Source organism: Ovis canadensis, chromosome 1 (genome assembly GCF_042477335.2).
Source record: "Ovis canadensis isolate MfBH-ARS-UI-01 breed Bighorn chromosome 1, ARS-UI_OviCan_v2, whole genome shotgun sequence".
NCBI classification, from domain to species: Eukaryota; Metazoa; Chordata; class Mammalia; order Artiodactyla; family Bovidae; genus Ovis; species Ovis canadensis.
In genome coordinates, this window is record NC_091245.1 from 209634491 (window position 1) to 209658684 (window position 24194).

General features: G+C 38.1%; 1 protein-coding gene and 1 pseudogene across 5 annotated transcripts; one reads left to right on the top strand and one right to left on the bottom strand.

Annotated features, from left to right (window-relative positions):
* Positions 1–491: 491 nt before the first annotated feature.
* TTC14 (tetratricopeptide repeat domain 14) lies at positions 492–10128 on the bottom strand. 5 transcript variants are annotated; one of them, XR_011250265.1, is made up of 12 exons: positions 9764–10099; positions 9180–9304; positions 8881–9080; positions 7883–7967; positions 7654–7783; positions 7168–7323; positions 6673–6744; positions 6143–6262; positions 5916–6038; positions 3125–3706; positions 2578–2687; positions 492–1778 (listed from the first exon to the last, which is right to left on the bottom strand). XR_011250265.1 is itself a non-coding variant. In XM_069559316.1 (12 exons), the coding sequence occupies exons 1-12, from the start codon at positions 9922–9924 to the stop codon at positions 863–865; spliced, it is 2316 nt and encodes a 771-aa protein (XP_069415417.1). In that variant the 5' UTR covers positions 9925–10128; the 3' UTR covers positions 492–862. The 5 variants fall into 5 exon arrangements, 3 of the variants coding, with proteins under 3 accessions (XP_069415417.1, XP_069415425.1, XP_069415430.1); XM_069559316.1 differs by having other exon boundaries at positions 3589–3706; positions 9764–10128; XM_069559324.1 differs by having other exon boundaries at positions 3589–3706; positions 9180–9299; positions 9764–10092.
* Positions 10129–16557: 6429 nt separating this feature from the next.
* LOC138423474 (developmentally-regulated GTP-binding protein 1 pseudogene) lies at positions 16558–17880 on the top strand (annotated as a pseudogene).
* Positions 17881–24194: the final 6314 nt, after the last annotated feature.

Sequence of the window (24194 nt, forward strand, 5' to 3'; positions counted from 1 at the left end):
CCAGGCTATCAAAAAACACACTCAACTGGACATCTGCAATACTAGGACAGTTTCCTAACTTCCTTTCCCTTAGTGGAAGACCACATTTATAGTGTGCTTCACTTGCCACTGCTGCTTTTGCCAGGACTCTTTCCTACTCTGATCTATTCTTGCCTGGAATGTATGGTCTTGTCAGTATTTAAAGAAATTTCTTATGGCTACACTGCTAGCAAGGAAGAAAAAAAGAGAGATGAGCAAAATGGGCCCCTATTCAACTTTCATGGCTTTATTCCTAGAGTACTTTAAAACATCTGGAACATAAATCATTGTAATTAAATCAGGCTTTAGAGGTCAATTAGACAAGACACATATCTGTCTACCATTTAAAAATGTTATGCAAGAAAATCAACCTTTAAACAAATAACGATTATAAAATGGTATTTAGCATTCAAATAACCTCTTTAGAAAGTCAAGAACTTTTAACAGAATGAAATAATTTTTCATAAAAATGATCCAAGTGTTCAATGCACAAATTTAATATTTTGTCAAACAGCAGGATAAGGTGAACCTGAGGAATTCTAACATACCATAGTACAATGAAGAAACAATACTTTGAGAGTTATCTTTAGGTGAAGAAGTTTAAATCATCAGAATAAGAAATAACTGTACATAACATACACACATTAAAAAAATCAGCTATGAAAAGAGGACCTATAACTGAAACAAATATACTTTGAGAACCGCTATAAAAAGCAATTGATTTCCATAATGTCTACAAATAAAATAACCACGGGAGCAGATTTCTGCACTGGACTGTATTACTAAAAGATCCAAATATTTTATTAAAAGTCTTTAGTGTAATGTTGAGGATACCCTTGGCATATTAGTTTTTTGGCTTATTTCCTTTTTCTTTCTCAAATGCAGCTATCTGATTAAATATATTGAGTAAATTTTGAGGTAAATTTTTTTTAACTCCACCTTCTGAATGGTCTTTGCTATTGAGTCCCTCTCCCTGAATCTCTGTTTTAATATCCTCCTCATAATTACCCTCTCTTTCATATTCTCCTTGATTTTTATTTAATTGATATCTTTGCTCATGTCTACTTAGATCACGTGATCCAGAGTAAGTGGATTTCTTATATTTTTCTCCTGACTTCCAACAGTAGTCTGAGCTTGCTGGTGAAGTAGCATGTCTCGTGGAACCTGGTTCCCACTTTCTATAGTGCTCTTTTCTTCCTTCTGTATCTTTTTCAAATCTTCTATAACCATACATTTTTACCTTATCCTCTGAATTCCTATAAAAAGAATCTGAGGAATCTCTTCTACTAGAAAAATGTCTTTCTGATTTATATGGCTTTTCTGTTCTGCTACTACCTGCCTGAGTTTTATAGCTATCATAAAAATCTCTTGGATCTTCAGACCTACCTCCAAAATCATCCGGAATTTCAACAGAAGATGATGAGAAAGAACATTTATCTTTTTCTTTTACCTGTTTCTTTTGATATGGTAACCTATCCTGCTTTTCCAATAGTTTTTCCACTTCTTGTTTTTGGTTAAGAAAAGATGCTGACGTATTAGCTGGAACTGGGAAGCACTCATCTTTCTTATTCTGATCTATCTGATTTGAGGATGCCTTAGCTGAATGCCTTTTAGAACTTCGAGAAGACTCTGAGCGGTTCCTCTTATGTTTCTTATGCCTTCTGTGACCAGAAGATGAAGAGGAGGATGAAGAAGAAAGTGATTCATCAGCAGAAGAAACACTTGAAGAAGAAGTTGATTTTCTTCTTTTTTTCTTTAGCCTAAAAAAATGTAGTTAACTCATCAGATATGTTGAGTATAAAAATGTTTAATTACCCATAAAGATTTTAGTTCTATTTTATTCTCTATTTAAAGATTTCATAAAAGTTTGCAGCCTATATAAGAATTATAGTAATAAGTTTAGTTTTTACTACAATATCCAATTTTACCCTTAGTCATGACTTTTGGGAAAAAATACTTGTGTAGACAATTGTCACTGTAACCAAATCCATCATTTTTCAAATACACAGTGACATTTCTAAAATTACCTTAAAAATTTAAGAGCATCTGAATACATAAAGGAGAACTGAAGTTTTACATTTGGCTATGTCTAGTTCATGGTTTTACCACCTCAGGACTATAAACATTTTTGGCCAAATAACTTTGCTTGGAGGGTAGGGTGGCAGTGGGGAAATTCTACATCATTGTTTAAGTTTAGCAGCATCTCTGATCTCTATCCACTATATACCAGTAACACCTACCAGTTATGAAAACCAAAAATGTCCCATGGGAAATCACACCCAGTTGAGAACTACTGCTCTAATTTTGAAACATTTCTCCCTAAAATACAGATAGTTAAAATAACATTTTAATTCTTTTTTTTTTTTTTTTTTGCAGAACTCTAGCCATCCATTCTACTTTGCTCTATCTCTTTTACAGAAAAACTTATGGTATACATACTTGCTAAGAATCATTGATTATGACTTGAAACACTTTTTTACTTACTTTATCTCCCAAATGGCACTTTGGTTGAACTGAGTACTTGCTTTAAGTTTAAAAATACTGAATATTATAGTTTACCTTTTCTCCTCTTTTAAGAGCTTACGCAACTTTTCTGCACTTGTTTCTATTTTCTTTGTTTTCTGCTTTTCTTCCTTTTCAGCTTGTTTTTCTCTTAATTCCAAAGATTTCTTTTAGAACCCAGATATCGGAAAAAACCACACGTTAAAAATAGCAGAATATGTAAAATCCAGTTTTCAAAAGACCAACCCACCCCCCAACCAGAAACCAAATGTGGTATACCCAAATCACCATATATCCAGCATTAAAAAAGTATTTTTAACATATAAAAATTAATCACAGGTGTTTGGCATTAATCATTAAACAGCCAGAACAGTATTGAGGACCATATTGCAGTTGGTATTCCATGGGAAAAAAAGGGAAGCCATTGCATTGATACCCATGACCCAGAGTGCAAGAAAAAGAAAAAATAAAATACATGAAAAAATATATATATTTAAAAAACCATTAAAAATTGAAACAGGACACAAATTTTATAAATAAAATTCAAAGGAAGAAATCCCAATATGGTGAGTTGAGAGGGGAATCACCATGTTCAAATACAAACCATTTAAAAAATAGCACAGCCCAGTTGGATGCATGGTTACATAAGAAATCATTTTCCAGTTTGAGGATAGGGATGAGCAGCACCAGATGTCAGACACAGCAGCAATGGTCCAATTCAGAAGAAAATGCATGAGAAAACATCATCATCAGTATTACAGGAAAAGACAGTTTAAAATATTTTTCAGAATGGTTTTTATAATTAGCTCAATTACAGTAATAATACTGAATTTTGTAACCATCAGGAAAGCTCACTACAAGGACAATTCTACAAGGACAACTTCATACCAAACAGGCAAAGGAAATTTTCTCAACAAAACTATGAAGTAATGTCAAACCCAATTAAGAAAAGCTGTATCTAAAAAACTTTTCATAATGCCATAATTAAGTGATCTAGAATAGTTTCCCTAGAAGTTTTGGCATTAATCTTAAAAATGACTACATTTCTAAGAGGAAATAAAGAATCACCTGCATATATACATGAAGCTTCTGCAAAGCATCCTCTGCATCTTTGAAAGTTTCATCCAAAGCCAAAGCTTTCTTATAATAACTTTCAGCATTTAAAAACTTTTCTTCTTCTTCTAACCTAAATTCGAAAGAAAAATTTAGCTTTTTTGGTAAAAATTAGGAGTTCTCAAATATGCATATAGGGCAGAAGCTTATGTGAGTTCATGAGGGAAAACTATGTTTAGCAAATTATTTTCCAAATTGAACAATACTTAAATACTGTGCTTCTGCTATTTTTTTGTTAGTGTTGTTGTAAAAGACAATATAAAACTACATAAAACCAATCAGAGAAACTGAACTCAAAGATACAGAGACTGGTGATTGCTGGATATGGGGTTGGGGGCAGGTAAAATGGGTGAAAATGATTCATTTTATAAACTTCCAGGTATAAAATAAAGTCCTGAGAATGTAATATACAGCATGGTGATTAGAGTTAGTACCATACTGTATATTTGAAAGTTGCAAAGAGTACATCTTAAAAGTTCTCATCACAAGAAAAAAAAACAAACATAACTGTGTGATGATGACCAGACACAATGGTCAACTCTTCACAATATATACATAAACTGAATCCTGTGTTGAACATAACCTGAAACTAACATAAAGTTACGTGTCAACTAAATCTCAATTAAACAAATAAAAACAAACAGGAATTCATTACTGATAACTAAAGCCATATTGTAGGTCAAGCAGTGGCATTTTAGTATAATTTGTGAAAACACACTATCAACCTCTGAAATTTAGTTATGATCTTGAACTTTAGCACAGAATTATGTAGGCTGGCTTCTCCTAGTAGTTTATGAAGAGTTTTCCTTTCTACAGAACAATTTTTCCAGAAAATTCACTGCTAACATCACAAATACCAAGGCACACATATCACAACCAGCTTGCAGAAAGGATAATAGTCATCATTATTAGATGATGCTCACAAGTCTATGTTATGAAATATCAGAATTAGAAAGTTTAGACACAGATCAGTGAAAGGATTTTGCACAATACTTTCAGTTTTTAGAAAGTAAGAAAAGGTATTCACTGTAAAACAAATGAATAAACCCAGTAGTTTCAATGCAATCACTTCTGTGTCAGATAGGATGAGGGGAGGAAGGAATAAGCCAAAGATGATCAAGATTTCTCGACTGGATGACCCAATAGATGGTGTTGCCATTCACAGAGCTAAAAATCACAAGTATGTGAATAGTAAGACAACCACATCTAACGAGGCATTACCTATGTACCTAGGGGCTTCCCTGGTGGCTCAGACGGTAAAGAATCTGCCAGCAATGCGGGAGACCTGGGTCTGATCCCTGGGTTGGGAAGATCTCCTGGAGCAGGGCATGGCAACCCACACCAGTATTCTTGCCTGGAGAATCCCCATGGACAGAGGAGCCTAGCAGGCTACAATCCATTGGGTCGAAAAGAGTCAGACACAACTGAACGACTAAGCACAGTTATGTAAGCTATGTAAGAAAGAAAAAAGCTGCTCCAATCACTTGGGTCCAAGTAGAAGTTCTTATCAGTTAAAAACAAACATTGCAAAATTTCATTTATATGGAGTTCTGAAATGATCATACAAACTGTAATGATCTGGCAAATTCATGAGGCAGAAAGGGGATGATTCTATTTAAGAAAAAATGATAGCAAAGAAGATGCTGGCCCTTAATTATTAAAGCAGGATGTTACGAAATTATTTATGTTAAAAGTACTATATTTCTTCAAAATATTTTATAAGTTAGACTAGTCTGTTAGTCATTATGCCAAGTACTATGCCAGTATCTCAGGACAGTATAATATAGGTTACGTTACAGGGTTTGTTCTTAATGTTTTCCTCTTCATTTAATCTAAGTTCATGGATTTTATTAGACAAAGTAGAGCAATAAGTTGACTACAACAGTGAAATCTTATGTACAATGAACTACAGAGTTCTCAATTTATATTTTTGGCATTATAATTACTAGAATGATGAAATGAGTTAGAAATTTCTATTAAACAAAAGCTTTTGGTGTGTGTCCAGGATAAGATTTACCTATTAACTTTCTATGTATTATAATACATACTCAGAACAGTGAACTCAAGACACTAAAATATCTCCAATCATGAAGAAAGTAACTAATAAGGAAGAATAAAAGGACCAGAGAATGTAAAAAGAACTATATTTAAAAAACATTTTCAATCAAAACTGAAACTAAGAGTATCTGAACTAAGTCAAAGATGTGATTTCTTTAAGTTCAAGATTTTATAGTTGGCTATTAAATATTAGATCTCTACTATTAAGCAAATCTGACACTTACTGCCCTCCTCTTTCTACAAGTGTCTGGCAGAGGTATTTTCTTGCATTTCTGTGAGTTGGACAGTTTTCCAGTGCAAGTTCAAAATCTTCTATTGCTTTGTTTAGACTTCCTTTTGTTGCATATCTATAGATATGAGACAAAATTAGAGGAATTTATCTTGTGAGCTATTCATAAATCTTATATACATTTATCTTGTAAATATTCCTCAAAACCCATGATCCACTTACAATGCACCACGAGCTACCAAAGCTTCCACATTTTGTTTGTCTATTTCCAGAGCCTTATTGTATTCATTCATAGCATCCACATGGCGTCCAACCTTAAAATAATCCACTCCAATCTTCACACTAAAAATATATTTTAAAGCATATATAACAAATATTTCACAGAATATCCAAACAAAATGTTAGTGTAAATAAAATTTTAAAGCAAACCAAATTTACTAGTTATCAGTCTTCAATATTCTCAGTATAACTAAGAAACAGTCTTTAGATAATTTTGTAACAAATATTTATGAAATCCAGATATCAATATACTAATCCCTTTTTAACAAAATTAAAAAAACATTGGCTAAAATGTAAATCTTTAAAGTTTACAACATACTAGCATTTCTATCTATAAAAAAGCTAATCTCAAAAAGGTATCATTTAAATTCATTTATAAACAAATTTTGTCTTAAAGATTACATAAGCATGCTTGCCTTAACTTAACCTGTTAGGTTAAATAATGCAATTGTTGAATGACAAAATCTTCATACCATTTTAAAGCCCATGATGCAGACTGCTTCTTCCTTAACGCAGAAGCAAAATCATCCTCAGAGAAATTTTTGCTATTAAAGAAAATAAAAGTCAAAATGTAAATACTTTTTTGGGTAACTACATCTCACTTTACCTGACAGATAAAAACTGAATCTCAAGCAAGAAACTTGTATTCCCATTTATAATGCGAAATTTTTGGACTCTCAGGAATGACTATTATTATTAAGAAGTATTTTCCGTTAGCATATACATGAAATTCTTGTAAATTTTCTGCATCTTATAAATTTTTTCTGCATCTACCTGGTCACACGGCACATATCAATCACCGATAAGACTCCACTCCAGAAGGAGAAAGGATAACCTAGTTCATTCAAACTTTGGCATACTGCTGCCACCAGGCTTAGGATAATCAATTATGTTCTTCAGTTATGCAGCTTCTCACATCAGCACCACAGACCTCACCACTTAACAGAACAAATACTGATTTACTATACCTTTGAAGGCCTCTCATTAAAGATGGTGGATTAGATTCATCTATTCCTAGTTTTCCTAAAAGGAATTCAACTACTCCTGGATTAACAAATCCCAAAGAACTCTGCATGATATTCTCATAGGATTCCAAAGAATTGCTATTTAGTTCAACGCTTTTCCTTAAAAAAAAAAAAAAAAAAAAAAAAAAACACAAAATATAGATGATTAAGACAATTAAATAGCATGTCCCATTTTAATTATGGAAATAATATTATTATATGGGATTTAAATATTCAGTCTATTTTTGTACATGAAAGTGTGGCAATTGTGATTTGGTTCCTTTTGCCAAGTTTGAACCGATTTATGGGTTATAAAAATAAAATTAGCATATTTTGAAATAAGAGAAATTAGAATTCTACCTTCTTGTTAGAAGTTGGGCAAAATTTGCAATTTTTTAGCCAAGAAACTGTTTTTCAATTAACTTGTTGAGACAATGTGGATAAAATTACCTGTAGTACAAAGGAAGTTCTTCAGAACTAATTACACCTAACTTAATACCAGATAGGTGTGGTGGAAGAGATGAGCTATATAGAGACACTGCAAGCTTTTCATGGTATCTGTCAATATCCTTGATTCCAGCTTAAAAAATAAGAAAATTAAGTTGATTAGCAAAGCAATGCAAACTAACATAAACATAACCACAGTTACTTTTTTCACTAATATGAGGAAACTCATCACCTCGAATGATGTCACCAGTTTGGTAATATGATAAAGGATCCCCATGGTTACTGATTGAAGGCACGTCTCTTAGTGGACATAGAGCCTGCAACAAGAAGCACTGTAAAACACTAGACATTCTATTCTTCAGAGAGAAGTGTCTTCTTTTATTCTAGCAGTTCAGTATAAACAGCTAAGACTTGAAAGGAACATTAAGAAAACAACTAGCACCCTAGAGTCTAAATTTAAATTTCTGTGCCCAAACATAAGTAAAAAAAGTTTTCTGGTTCAGGTCAAAGCTAAACTCTCATGAAACTTGCAATTAGTTTTAGAAACAGAATATAAGTATGTATGATGAAACAAAAAGATATTTTGTGCTTCTTAAATATAAAATTAAAATGTGTCCAGAAAGTAGGAGACTTCCAAGAATATGAAACGTGAATTCTTCTAGGTTTCGGTGTTATCGAGTTTGCGGTATCTTCTGGTTTTCTTCCCTATCTGTCTTAATAGCAAACCTTTCAAATTAAAAGCGACATAGTGTATTTCAAATTTATATCTATTCACCTTGGGCAAAGTATCATGATGTACAAATCACTTAATTATTGGAAATATACAGAAAAGACAGGAACTTGTTTCTAAATTATCCACATGCAAGTATCTAATGCTGAGTACTAAATAATTAAAGACTTTTCAGCTAGAAGAGATAACCCAGGCTACTAATGAATCTCACCAGGTCCACTAATATCTGAGCACTTAAAACAGGACCCCACTTCTGCCAGCCAAAGGACCAAATCCCCCAAACTAGAAACAGTGGCAGAAACTGTAATTCCATTACGGCTAATAATTTTTTTAAAAGTAAAAAAGTACTTAATTTTTCTATTAATACTTATTTAATTCTCAAAACTAGGTCTGCAGAGTACACTTAATTACAGCTGGATGAAAAGATATAATTTTTGCACTGAGATGACATTTTTATCAAAAACAAAAACAATCAAATAACTAAAAGGTGAGTAACTTACTGTGATTTCTAAGTGGGATATATCTCTCATAATGCCACTGCCTAAACAAATTAACACCATGAAAAACCCAAATTCCCGAATGGAACTAATTCTTCCAATCACTATATCACCACGTTCAATATCTCGAAAAAACAGCTCTCTCCGGTCCATAGTAGGTATCTCCATGAATTGCTCTAACGGTGGCATGACTGCATAATAATCTGAAAAAATAAGTAACAAAATTACTAACAACAGCTCTGTGTTCTGCTTCATCAAAGTGCTGTTAAACCAAAACGCAACGATTTTAAGACTAAACACACCATCATTGTCTTCACTAACTTCAGCAGTTGTAGGTGCATCTGATTTCCAGGAAAGTGCAAAAAGCAGATCCGCTTTTTTGGAAATGAATTTTTGTATTTCAATGTTGTCAACTCTCCTCTCTTTTCTTAAAAAGAAAACAAAATTTATGAAAACTGGTTTTTCTGCATAACTTTTTAGTACGTACAAGCTTCTGCTCTCTGCTTTCATCGCCCAATCGTGACCATCCTAAGCTGTTGGCCACACATCCTCCGAAAAAGTTTTAACCAGGGATCCCCTCATACGCCAGTCTGTAGATGGAGGGCGCGGAAACTTAAACACACAGCCGCGCTGTTCCAGATATACACAAGCCCCAAAGATTTTAGCTAAAGAATCCGCGCCTCTGGTGGCAGTACTAGATTTAAAAGTTCAACCCACATCCCGCATTGCCCACATTAGGGAGAAGGTACCCTCCTGCACCCTGCCCTCGAAACCTGCGCCGCAGTCCTCACGTGCTCACAGCCTCGGCTCAGGAGCCGGACTGCGGTAATGAAGCCCGGAGCTGCCTCCCCTCTCCCGTCTCGCAGCGGCGCCGCCGTGCCATTACCTGCCCGGGAACTGCTGCTGGCCCGGCGGGCCCCGGGCAGGGTCGGCCACCGACCCCAGGAGGCTCCGGAAGTGCGGGTTGTCCTGCTGTTCGCTCCGGAGCAGGGAGAGCAAAGACGGGCCGTGGAAATTTAGTGACTGCCGCAAGAGGTCTCGGTCCATGGCTAGAGACTGTCGTGACCAAAGGCCAGTGGGCTGCTAGCCCCCGGTTCGGTGCCCACAACTTCAGGCCGTGGTCGAGGAGGCTGAGGAAGCGGCCTGGAAGCCGCCGGAAGCACACATCGCAGACACCTCCCGAGTGGCCTCCCGGAAGTGTTCTGGAACCGCCCCCAGCGGCGGTGCTGCGGAGCGCAGTTTTGGTATCGCGAAATTGAGCGAGATTACGGAAGCCGGGAGGAGTGGGGCAAGACTTTTCAGGAGTTTAGGGCCGGTTGTGGCTCTGAGATAGGTGTGTAACAAGTTTCCGTTTTAAAATTTCTGAGGTGTTATTACATTGAAATGGCCCAAGTTCTAATCTGTGGTAAATAATAATTCATCCTTGTGTTTAGCGAGGCGCTTCTAAGTGCCAGTGTCAGGAAAAGAACCCTGAACTGTTACAAAGTTTCTTACCTTATCGCTGGATAAGTATCTATGCCTCAGGCATAACCGCATTTAAACGACTGCTCTGGGAGACTTCCTGTTAGGCTTTAGGGCAGAAGAAAGGAAGAACATTAACATTTATTAAACACTGCAGCTGTGTTTTCTAGCCGTACCCTGTTCACTGTTAGTGATTTTAGTGTTAAAACCAGAATGACTTTAATGCCTAGACATATGCATATTTTGTTTTGTTCTTTAGTCGCTAAGTCGTGTCGGACTTTTTTTTGCCAACCAAGGGACTGGTAGCCCTCCGGGCTTCTCTGGACATGGAATTTTCCAGGCAAGAATATTGGAGTGGGTTGCGATTTCCTTCTTCAGGGATCTTCCCCACACAGGGATCGAACCCCCTCTCCTGTGTTGGCAGGCGGATTTTTTACCCACTAGCTACCTAGAAAGCCCCAAATGTATATATACATTCCTTTTTATTTGTTGTAGTTTAAGTGTTTTCTCAAAATTTAGTGCCCATAAGGTTTACTGTGTAATTCAAGTGATTTTTCGAAGATAATTATGACAGGCTCTCACCTCCTACCCCACACTTACTGACTTTGGATCCTAACCGCTCTACTGAGGAAACAAGCCCAGAGACTCTCAGTATATTGCTCAATATCACCAGCTGGCAAAATGCTAGAGTTAGAATTTCAACCTACCACTGAATAGATATACACCGGCAGAGTTGCTGGAGAAAGTATTTTTTATCATTTAGAAGGCTTGTCTTTAATATTAAAATAATGTGACTTTGTTTTATTAAAATATATCAGACGTCTGTACTACTTAAATCGTGTAGTTTAGTATCGTCCTCTTGAACAAAAATAAATAGCGGTGGTTATTCTGTCACATCTTCAGTTATGTATATTGGGGAATTTAGTTTGCCCTCTCACCACCTGGATAGAAGATCCAGTCAGAATATAGTGAATGCCTCCACACTATTTTGGGAAAAACCCAGGCAAATAGGTAAACAGTTTATTGAGACTCCAGAAAATGAAACAATGAGTGTAACTTTAAAAGATAATAACTTTCAAGTCATGAGGAGCACATCAGGAAAGTTTAATCAGTGGTACAGACTGACTTGTGTTAAGCTATAGCTTCAGACAATAGCTATTTTTAGGAAAGAGGGTGCTGTCACTGAAAAGGAAAACTGACTTCTAAAAAGAAACTATATGGACCTTCTGATAAATAAGGTATGTGATTTTAGTTAGAGTTGATCTGTTATTAAGGATCTAATTATCTCTGGAGAGACTGAGAAGCTAGTGGCTGAGAAGCAGATGTGGCACCTACTCTGAGAATGTCCCCTTATAAAGCCATTCTTGAGTAACATTGCTATTGGATCTGGCTACTCTTCTTGGGCTTCCCTGGTGGCTCAGTGGTAAAATAATCTGCCTGCGAGTGCAGGACACGTGGGTTGGATCCCTGGTTGGGGAAGATCTCCTGGAGAAAGATGAAATAACCCACTCCAGTATCGTTGCCTGGGAAATTCCATGGACAGAGGAGCCAGGGGTGCTACAGTCCATCAGTTTGCAGAAGAGTTGGATACGACTTAGCAACTAAACAGCAACACTCCTTTTCCTAATTCCATCAGAGTTACTACCCCATATTTTGAACATCTAAAACTGCTGTGATATGGCCATGAAAATAGGAAAAAGTAGCTGCTTTTAGAGGATAAGCATTGTTGTCAAGTGACATTGATCAAATGCTAATAAATTTCAAGCAGGGGTAATCAAAGCTCAGGCTGGGGTTTTCCATCTTTGGTTAGTGCCTTGAATGGAGTAGTGATAGTTAAGTGTAGAGGCAACATTGTTCTTCACTTTCCAAATAACACTCCTACAGCAGGGGTTTGAGCCTTTTACAGTTCCAAGTGTATTTCAATTCATTTTCTGCTGGGATGGATGCTTTTGGCTTTGAAGGGGACCAAGTACTGGATCTTTGAAGCAGGACTGGAGGAAGTGAGGAAAGAAAATGGGGAAACTAGTTTTGCTTCTAGGAGAAACTAGTCATTTTCTGCTGGGATGGCTGCTTTTGGCTTTGAAGGGGACCAAGTACTGGATCTTTGAAGTAGGACTGGAGGAACTGAGAGAAAATGGGGAAACTAGTTTTGCTTCTAGGAGAAACTAGTCCTACATATGGGGCTTTTTGAGTTGGGCATAGAAAGCTGACCCTTTTTTTCATTTCTTGATTTAATTTGTTTGGTTGTTTGCTTGACCATTAAACATAGTTTCAAATAATTTTTCCACACTAAGCAGTATGAATGATTACATGAATATATGGGAGGTAAGAGAGGGCAGAGCATTAAAGACAACTAGATCTTTGGTGTCTTAATCCTGGGCATATTTTTATGTCAAATTCCATTTCTAAATAAATACATATTTACAGCTTTTAATAAATGCTCTCTAGGTTCTGGATATTTAAATATGAAAAAAACACATCTGGCTCTTTTCTGGCACACCATTCAACAAAAGAATAAACACAAAAAGAAACAAATATGGCACAATGGTAAGTACTATTGTTGTGAACACCTGCTATGCATCTGCTTTCCCCTTTTGTTTCTGGGGGATGAGGTAGTGGGAATTGATGAAGGTAAGAGAGGAGAGGAGGGGGCAAGTATGTGTATTTTAGGATGAGGGGCAAGTATGTGTATTTTAGGATGAGGAACAACATAATTAAAGGAGTAGAGATGTATGAAAGCAAAATACTTTCTGGCGATTGCAAGACTGAAATTGAATTAGGGATATTTTATTTTTATTTTAAGAATGGACATTTTGATTATTTAAGTGTTTTCAGGCAAATTATAGATTGGTGGTAAGAGATCCTCTGTCTCTGTGTGAATGCACACACATACACCAACTCACAGATTAAGTTCCTGATTTGTTTAGCAAAGAACACAAGAACTTAGCTGAAAAAAGGTAGCCACATGAAGTAGGGAAAGAAACAGCATATTACAAAGTAGCTTTTCTTAGATCCCCCAATTTTCCCAAAATAACATGTGTGGTTACTGGTAACACGGTATGCCACAGATAAGGTCTGTCTGGATCTCAGAAAGTTGTAGATTACCATTTGGAAAAGATTTACACAGATTAATCTATGACTTTTATAAGAAATATTTGTAGACGGGTTCTTTCTGGTTCTAGAACTGATATAAACAATTTCAGCAAAGCCCATTCCTCATCTGGGGTCAAGGTTGGGATGTGTACATCAGAAAAGAGTGAGTAGAACTGAAAACATCCTAGTAATGTGTTACTACTCCTCCCTTCAATTTTTCAGCATCTCTCTCTCTCTTTTTTTTTTTTTTTTGGTTAAAAAAGTTCTTTTTTATTGCCTAAGCCAGCTTGAGTAAATTTAGGGCTTGGAACCAGAAGAACTTTGACTAATACATGAAGAAGCCACCAACTACTCTCTGCTCTGGTTTCTACTCTAATTGTGTGTGTGTGTGTGTGTGTGTGTGTGTGTGTGTGTGTGTGTGAAGAAACAGATACAGAGAGGTTAATAATTTGTTCAAAAATAATTTTAGAATACACATTATTTTACTGTATATCTGGTACTCTTTCTACCATGCTGTATCGTTTATAGGGTCGACTGAAATTATGCTCCTTAAGGATGTAATTTATAAGTATATATGTATCAAACTTATTTTATTTAAAGCAGGTCTAGTATCTTAACATCTAAAGATAATCTTGAACACTTTTTCCTGTAACGAGGACACTGGTTTCATTCAAAAGCATGTGGTACAAGAGGTTTAGATTATGACTTGCTGCCATATGGGCTTCCCTGGTGGCTCAGACGGTAAAGAATCTGCCTGCAATGCAGAAGACCTGGATTCGACCCCTGGGTCAGGGAGATCCCCGGGAGAAGGGAATGGCAACCCACTCCAGTATTTTTGCCTGGAAGATTCCGTGGACAGAGGAGCCTGGTGGGCTACAGTCCATGGGGTCACAACGAGTCAGACATGACTGAGTGACTAACGCTTTACCATATAGGGTTCGGTTCAATTCAGTCGCTCAGTCATGTCAGACTCTTTGCAACCCCATGAATCACAGCACGCCCGGCCTCCCTGTCCATCACCAACTCCCAGAGTTCACTCAGATTCACATCCATCAAGTCAGTGATGCCATTCAGACATCTCATCCTCTATCGTCCCCTTCTCCTCCTGCCCCCAATCCCTCCCAGCATCAGGGTCTTTTCCAGTGAATCAACTCTTTGCATGAGGTGGACAAAATACTGGAGCTTCAGCTTCAGCATCATTCCTTCCAAAGAAATCCCAGGGTTGATCTCCTTCAGAATGGACTGGTTGGATCTCCTTGCAGTCCAAGGGACTCTCAAGAGTCTTCTCCAGTACCACAGTTCAAAAGCATCAATTCTTCAGTGCTCAGCCTTTTTCACAGTCCAACTCCCACATCCATATATGACCACAGGAAAAACCATAGCCTTGACTAGACGGATCTTAGTCAGCAAAGTAATGTTTGAATATGCTATCTAGGTTGGTCGTAACTTTTCTTCCAAGGAGTAAGCGTCTTTTAATTACATGGCTGCAGTCACCATCTGCAGTGATTTTGGAGCCCAGAAAAATAAAGTCTGACACTGTTTCCCCATCTATTTCCCATGAAGTGATGGGACCGGATGCCATGATCTTCGTTTTCTGAATGTTGAGCTTTAAGCCAACTTTTTCGCTCTCCTCTTTCACTTTCATCAAGAGGCTTTTTAGCTCCTCTTCACTTTCTTCCATAAGGGTGGTGTCATCTGTATATCTGAGGTTATTGATATTTCTCCCAGCAATCTTGATTCCAGCTTGTATTTCTTCCAGTCCAGCGTTTCTCATGATGTACTCTGCATGTAGGGTAGCTTTGGTCTATTCAGAGTTCTATTCAAAGTCCTCCTAAATTGACTCAAAAAAAAGTGAAGAATATTAAATGGAAAGTATGCTTAGACCAGCCAAAATCCATCCTCATTATTAAAGAAATAATTCAAACTACAAGATGTTTATTTATTTATTTATTTTTAGTTGGAGGATAATTGCTTCACAATATTGTGTTGGTTTCTGCCATATATCAACATAAATAAGCCATAGATATACATATGTCCACTCCTTCTTGAACCTCCCTCCCACCTTCCACCCCAACTCCCCCTCTAGGTTGTCACAGAGCCTGGTTTGAGTTCCCTGAATTATATAGCAAATTCCCATTGGCTATCTATTTTACATATGGTAGTGTATATATTTCCATGCTACTCTCTTCATTTGTGCCACCCTCTCCTTCCTCCCCACTCCCATGTCCACAAGTCTTTTCTCTATGTCTGCATCTCCATTGCATGCTAAGTCAGTGTAGTTGTGTCCGACTGCCCTAGCAATTGGTTCATCAGTATCATCTTTCTAGATTTCATATATATATACATTAATATACAGTATTTGTTTTTTTGACTTACTTCACCCTGTATAATAATTGGCTCTAGGTTCGTCCACCTCATAGAACTGACTCAAATTCATTCCTTTTTATGGCTAATATTACATTGTATATATGTACCATAACTTCTTATCCATTCATCTGTCGATGGATATGTAGGTTGATTCCATGTCCTAGCTACTGTAAATTGTCCTACAGTGAACGTTGGGTACATGTGTCTTTTCTGTTTTGGTTTGCTCAGGGTATATACCTAGTAGTAGGATTCCTGGGTCATTTGGTAGTTTTATTCCTAGTTTTTAAAGGAATCTCCATACTGTCTTACATAGTGGCTGTATCAGTTTAGATTCCTACTGTTAGGCAGTTAGAATAGGAAAACGGAGTCTAGAATGGCAGTGGCTAAAAGACAAGGAAGGGAAAAGCCCATGAAAATAGAACAAAGGAAGGTCTGAGGACTGGAGTGAGGACCTCAGGTAAAACAAACAGCACGCCTGGCTAGCCCAGTTTACATAGGGCAGGTCCAGGGGAAGGAGAAAAAACATATAAAAAGAGGAGCCAAAACTGGGCCGGGGGTGGGGTGCCTCTCTTCTCTTGACGTCTTTTGAGTTGGCATGCCCTCATGCCTCGAGGATGTATTTTCTTTTACTTTCTAAATAAAACTAAGAAGGCTGTGGTACATATACATAATGGAATATTACTCAGCTATTAAAAAGAATGCATTTGGGCCGGCGACTGTGAGGCGGGGAAGTGTATCTGTGGAGGCCGTTGAGTCCCCCGCAGCTTGCCACCATGAGCAGCACCCTAGCTAAGATCGCGGAGATCGAAGCCGAGATGACTCGGACTCAGAAGAACAAGGCCACAGCACACCACCTAGGGTTGCTTAAGGCTCGTCTTGCTAAGCTTCGCAGGGAGCTCATTACTCCAAAAGGTGGTGGTGGTGGAGGACCAGGAGAAGGATTTGATGTTGCCAAGACGGGTGATGCTCGAATTGGGTTTGTGGGTTTTCCATCTGTGGGGAAGTCAACGCTGCTCAGTAACCTGGCAGGGGTATATTCCAAGGTGGCAGCCTACGAGTTCACCACCCTGACCACTGTGCCTGGCGTCATCAGATACAAAGGTGCTAAAATCCAGCTTCTGGATCTCCCAGGTATCATTGAAGGTGCCAAGGATGGGAAAGGTAGAGGCCGTCAGGTCATTGCAGTGGCCAGAACGTGTAACTTGATCTTGATTGTTTTGGATGTCCTGAAACCCTTGGGACATAAGAAGATAATTGAAAATGAGCTGGAAGGCTTTGGTATTCGCTTGAACAGCAAACCCCCCAACATTGGCTTTAAGAAGAAGGATAAAGGAGGCATTAATCTTACAGCCACTTGCCCTCAGAGTGAGCTGGATGCTGAAACTGTGAAGAGCATTCTGGCTGAGTACAAAATCCATAATGCCGATGTGACCCTGCGTAGTGACGCCACAGCAGATGACCTCATTGACGTGGTGGAAGGAAATAGAGTCTATATCCCCTGTATCTATGTGTTAAATAAGATTGATCAGATTTCCATTGAGGAGTTGGATATTATCTATAAGGTGCCTCACTGTGTACCCATCTCTGCCCATCACCGCTGGAATTTTGATGACCTGTTGAAAAAGATCTGGGACTATCTGAAACTAATGAGGATTTACACCAAACCCAAGGGCCAGTTGCCCGATTACACGTCCCCAGTGGTGCTGCCTTACTCCAGGACCACTGTGGAGGATTTCTGCATGAAGATTCACAAAAATCTTATCAAAGAATTTAAATATGCTCTGGTGTGGGGTCTGTCTGTGAAACACAATCCTCAAAAAGTGGGTAAAGACCATACGTTGGAGGACGAGGATGTCATTCAGATTGTGAAGAAGTGATGCCATCCCCTTCCCCATCTGCTGGGCCAACCCTAGCAGCTTTCTCCACGATCAAACACCTGACTCCAAGCCCCTCCTGGGTTTGACAGGCACTGGCTCAGGATACAGGGAGGGAGATGCAAGTACCCAAATTGGAACTTCACTTGTCTTAACTTGGTGTCACCTTATATGTTGAGCTGCATAAAGGACCTGGTAGGCCAGCTGACTATGTACAAAAAATAAAAAATAAAAAAAATAAAAAAATAAAAAGAATGCATTTGAATCAGTTCTAATGAGGTGGATGAAACTGGTGCCTATTATACAGAGTGAAGTAAGTCAGAAAGAAAAACACCAATACAGTATATTAGCGTATATACATGGTAACAATGACCCTATATGAGAGACAGCAAAAGAGACACAGACGTATAGAACAGTCTTTTGGACTCTATGGGAGAGGGAGAGGGTGGGATGATTTGAGAGAATAGCACTGAAACATGTATATTACCATATGTGAAACAGATCTCCAGTCCAGGTTCAATGCATGAGACAGGGTGCTCAGGGCTGGTGCACTGGGATGACCCCAAGGGATGGAATAGCAGGGGAGGTGGGAGGAGTGTTCAGGATGGGGGACACATGTACACCCATGGCTGATTCATGTCAATGTATGGCAAAAACCACTACAGTATTAAAAGTAATTAGCCTCCAATTGAAATAAATTAATTAATTAAAAAAAAAAAAAAAACAAACTGAGCTATAACATGGAGCTGTAACACTGGTCCCATTTGAGGGTTGTAACACCGGTCTGTCTGAGGGCTGTAACACTGGTCTGTCCATTGCTTCAAATTTTTGTTGTGATGAGACAGAACCGAGGAAATTGCAAACTCCCCTGACTCTACCAATGGTGCAGGAGGGCTCCCTTTTCTCCACCCCCTCTCCAGTATTTGTTTTTTGTGGATTTTTTGATGATCGCCATTCTAACCAGTGTGAGGTAATACGTCATCATATTTTGATTTGCATTTCTCTAATAATGCGTGATCAGTTCAGTTCAGTCGCTCAGTCATGTCCGACTCTGTGACCCCTGTCCACCGCAGCACACTAGGCCTCCCTGTCCATCACCAACTCCCAGAGTCCACCCAAACCGATGTCCATTGTGTTGGTGATGCTATCCAACCATCTCATCCTCTGTTGTCCCCTTCTCCTCCTGCCCTCAATCTTTCCCAGAATCAGGGTCTTTTCACATGAGTCAGCTCTCCACATCAGGTGGCCAAAGTATTGGAGTTTCAGCTTCAACATCAGTCCTTCCAATGAACACCCAGGACTAATCTCCTTTAGGATGGACTGGTGATGTTGAGCATCTTTTCATGTATTTATTAGCCATCTGTATGTCCTCTTTGGAGAATTGCCTATTTCAGTCTTATGGCCACTTTTTGATTTGTTTGTTTTTCTGGTATTGAGCTGCATAAGCTGCTGATGGCTACAAGCCCTTGTGATAAGGGTTCATACATCTTCATTCATTCAGGATTATTTGTTTCTACCACTTTCTTTTTTCATTTTATTTTCTATCAAAGCTAAAACATCTAAGAAAAACATTGCCACTTGAGGGTGCTATAAGATCATCATGAGTATCAAATTCTCTATCCTTTACCAGAAAACCAACTGCCATTAAATGAAAATTCAGGAACTGGAAACTGACCTGTCACATAAAGTCATTTAAAGATAGTTGTGTCTCTAACACCTTCTCTTTTTTACTTACTGATAAATGTTTTGAGGATATTATTTTAATGTAAATCAGTCCATATCTCATTGTCTAGGATTGATTAACTCAGTAATTTTGAATTACTTTTTCTGACATGAGTTTGAGCAAGCTCTGGGAGATGGTGAAGGACAGGGAAGCCTGGTGTGCTGCTGTCCGTGGGGTGGCAATAAGTTGGACATGACTGAGTGACTGAACAGCAATGGGAGAAAAGGTCATTGAGTTTAGATCCACTCTGGGCTGGTTAGACTGAACAGACCCATGGGTAAATACTGTGCGACTCCGGAAGGGTGGTGGTAACGCATTAGGATCATAGTCCATGCATGATACATGTGGCACTCCCAGAGATGTGTAATGCTTGACCACACACAGTGGCCACCTGCAGGGCTGTTCTCAGTTAGCCATTTATCCATGTTTGTTCACAAAAAATACTTGGAAATAGAATGAGGATATTTAAGAACAAATCTATTATGACTGTTGAGAAAACAGACCAGTTGAAAGATGTGTGCAATACTTACATGCAATGGACATATCAGTATGCTTAGCTTTGTGTAATTTGTCATGACTGTTTATAAAGATACCACCACACACACACATACACTTCTCGGAATCTCCTTTTGTGGCAGTTTCTCAGAATATTATGCAAGAGAACATGGTTATAACCAAGAAAAATTGACAGGTTAACTGAAGCTAAAGAAATAGTATTTCTTGTCAATACATTTTGGGTTGGTTCGATACTCATTTTTAATGCAATTTTGGCATCTCTTTGAAAAAAAGTAATTGATCATATTTCTAAAAAACATTATTAACTGTATTTCATTTACAATATTGTGTTAATTTCAGGTGTATAGTGCCATATTCTTTTCTATTACATTGAATAGAGTTTTACAAAATATTGAATATAGTTCCTTGTGCTATACAGTAAATCCTTGTGATGATCATCTTTTAATTTTTAAATAGTAACCCTTTTTTATTTTATTAATGGCAACACTACAGAATAATTTCAGAGACTAGAAATGTATTATTGCTTTAGGATATTCCCTTCTTAATGGAATCTGTTGGAAGAGCCAGCATATCTTGGTAAAGATTCAACTTTGATCCTATTCACTTTAAATGTGACATTTGATTATTGGTAGACATCAAGTGGTCAATTTTCCAAATACAGTTAATTGAATGAATGATTTAATTCATCCATCAGATATTTGTTGAGAATTAGGCAGTGTTTCAGATATTAGGGATATAATAGTGGAAAGATACACCGAGATTCCTGCTTTCATGGAGCTCACCTTCTGATGAAGGGAGACAGAACAATAAACATAATAAGTAAATAATGTAATATGATAGAAGGTGGTAGTTCACTTTAGTTCAGTTCAGTTGCTCAGTTGTGTCCGACTCTTTGCGACTCCATGAACTGCACCATGCCAGTCCTCCTATCCATCACCAACTCCTGGAGTTTACCCACTCATGTCCGTTGAGTCAGTGATGCCATCTAACGATCTCTTCTCTGTTGTACCCTTCTCCTCCTGCCTTCAATCTTTCCCAACATCAGGGTCTTTTCAAATGAGTCAGCTCTTTGCATCAGGTGCATCCCCATCTATTTTCCATGAAGTGATGGGACTGGATGCCATGATCTTAGTTTTCTGAATGTTGAGCTTTAAGCCAACTTTTTCACTCTCTTCTTTCATTTTCATTTAGAGGCTCTTTAGTTCTTCATTTTCTGCCATAAAGGTGGTGTCATCTGCATATCTGAGGTTATTGATATTTCTCCTGGAAATCTTGATTCCAGCTTGTGCTTCTTCCAGCCCAGCATTTCTTATGGTGTGCTCTTTATATAAGTTAAATAAGCAAGGTGACAATATACAGCCTTGACATACTCCTTTTCCTATTTGGAACCAGTCTGTTGTTCCATGTCCAGTTCTAACTGTTGCTTCCGGACCTGCATACAGATTTCTCAAGAGGCAGGTCAGGTGGTCTGGTATTCCCATCTCCTTCAGAATTTTCCACAGTTTATTGTGATCCGTACAGTGAAGGGGTTTGGCATAGTCCATAAAGCAGAAATAGATGTTTTTCTGGAACTCTCTTGCTTTTTTGATGATCCAGTGGATGTTGGCAATTTGATCTCTGGTTCCTCTGCCTTTTCTAAAACCAGCTTGAACATCTGGAAGTTCACGGTTCACGTATTGCTGAAGCCTGGCTTGGAGGATTTTGAGCATTACTTCACTAGCATGTGAGATGAGTGCAATGTGCGGTAGTTTGAACATTCTCTTGTTCAGGACTACATACTCAATAGCTCAGTGTCTGGGGCATATAAGGTACTAAGGAAATATGTTTGAGTGAATGAATAACAATGAAGAAATATTTACATGTAGATATCACACCCACTCAGAGTAAGGGATAGGATGTAGCATGTCATATATATGTAGCATGTCATATATATGTAGCATGTCACATACATGGTTGAGCTAGGCTTAATTAAAAGATGCTTACTCCTTGGAAGAAAAGTTATGACCAACCTAGATAGCATATTCAAAAGCAGAGACATTACTTTGCCAACTAAGGTCCATCTAGTCAAGGTTATGGTTTTTCCCGTGGTCATGTATGGATGTGAGAGTTGGACTGTGAAGAAGGCTGAGTGCCGAAGAATTGATGCCTTTGAACTGTGGTGTTGGAGAAGACTCTTGAGAGTCCCTTGGACTGCAGGGAGATCCAACCAGTCCATTCTGAAGGAGATCAGACCTGGGATTTCTTTGGAAGAAATGATGCTAAAGCTGAAACTCCAGTACTTTGGTCACCTCATGGGAAGAGTTGACTCATTTGAAAAGACTGATGCTGGGAGGGATTGGGGGCAGGAGGAGAAGGGGACGATAGAGGATGAGATGGCTGGATGGCATCACTGACTTGATGGATGTGAGTCTGAATGAACTCCGGGAGCTGGTGATGGACAGGGAGGCCTGGCGTGCTGCGATTCCTGGGGCGCAAAGAGTCGGACATGACCGAGCGACCGAACTGAACTGAACTGAGGCTTAATTAACCATGTAGAGGACCTGGAAATAATTTCACATTCTGGGCTGTGATACCACCTCTTGCCTTGCAGGGTAGTCATGGCAAACAAAACATGTCATCTGAGAGTTATAGCAACAAAGAAAAGGTGGTATTTCAAAAAAGTGATTCACACTATTTATTCAATGTGGAATAAAAGTGCTTTCTGGACAGGTAAGAGGAGCATGGTAACCGGATACTCCAGAGGCAGATGAATTGATTTATTTTAAAAACACTTAAAAGGAGTTTTTTTTTTCCCCTTTAGCTCAATTATGAGTTAAATGGTTTGATAACTGAAAAAGCAAATGTAATTTTTTCTCTTCCTCCTGGTTTACATTTGGTTGTTGTTCTTTATCTTGTATTAATCTTTGTTGATTTCATTTTATCTGTGATTAAGTGTTGTCCTCTCTGAGGTGTGACTAGGAATAATCTCTTCGCAGTATTCTGTGTGTTATATATATATATATATAAATTTATAAATAAATAAATATATGTTTATAAAGAGATTTATTTTAAGCAATTGCTTCATGTGATTATAGAGTCTGACAAGTCCAAGATGTGCAGGGTGGGCAGGCAGAAAGAGCTGATGCTACGGTTCAAGTCTGAAGGCCATCAGGCTGGAGATCCAGGAAGTGCTGATGTTGCAGTTCAAGTATAAATGCAGAATTTTCTCTTGCTTGAGGGAAGTCAGTCTATTGTGCTATTCTGCCTTTCAACTGATTGGATGAGACCTACCCACATAATGGAGTGCATTTTGCTTTATTTAGAATCCACCAACTTAAATATTAATTTTATCTCAAAGCACCCTCACAGAAATACCCAGAATGTTTGGCTACATATCCAGGCAACGTGTCCCAGCCAAAGTGACACATAAAATTAACTATCACATTTGTGTTGTACTTCAATGCCACATTTTAAGACAATGATGCTTATTTGGAGCTGTGCAACCCCATGATGGCAAAGCAGCTAGAGACAATGTCATGTGAAGAACAACTGAAGGGACAGGGTTGTTTAGAAATTCTGCGTTGTTTGGCCTACTGGGTTCCACACTTGTTTATACCCAGTATCTTTCTGAGTTGAATCATCACATCTTACGTCAGAGTTATAGTATGAGCTGTAGACATTTCACTGTTCTTTGGCTTGAAATTACTTTGATTTCAGTTAAGTGCCTTTATCAACAAAATTTCTACACTTGTAGTTTTTTATTTTGCTATTTCCAAGATCTAGAACTTAAGAAGATTTCTTATTCAGTCTTCTGATTTCTGCAAAATAACTTCCATGTTGAGCCTTGAGTAATACATTTTCTGCCTTTTGCATGAACATGTTTCTGCCTTTTGATTCCCTGCCTGGGAATCGTTGACCCCAGGTGATTCCCGTTGCAGGAATAAAACATCTCTTCTTATGGTAATAGCCTTAACTGTAAACTGTCTCATGCTCATTTCTGTGGGCACATTTCAACCCCATCCCCAGAAATAACAAACAAAACCAAGAACCATCATGTTAGGAAAAGTCTTTGATTTTGTTTTTTTTTGTTGTTGTTTTTCTGTGACAGTTAGACCTTTCATTAGCTGTTGGTCCAGAATTTATTGTATTCATTTTTTGTATTGAATGAATTTGTCATATTCATTATTGGCATCATCGTGAGTAGTAAGGGTGTAAGAGTTGTAACTTATTCATTCATTCACCTAGTGTTTACTGAAGATCCACTTGTGCCAAGCATCTTGAGGTGCTGGGAATTCAATGATGAA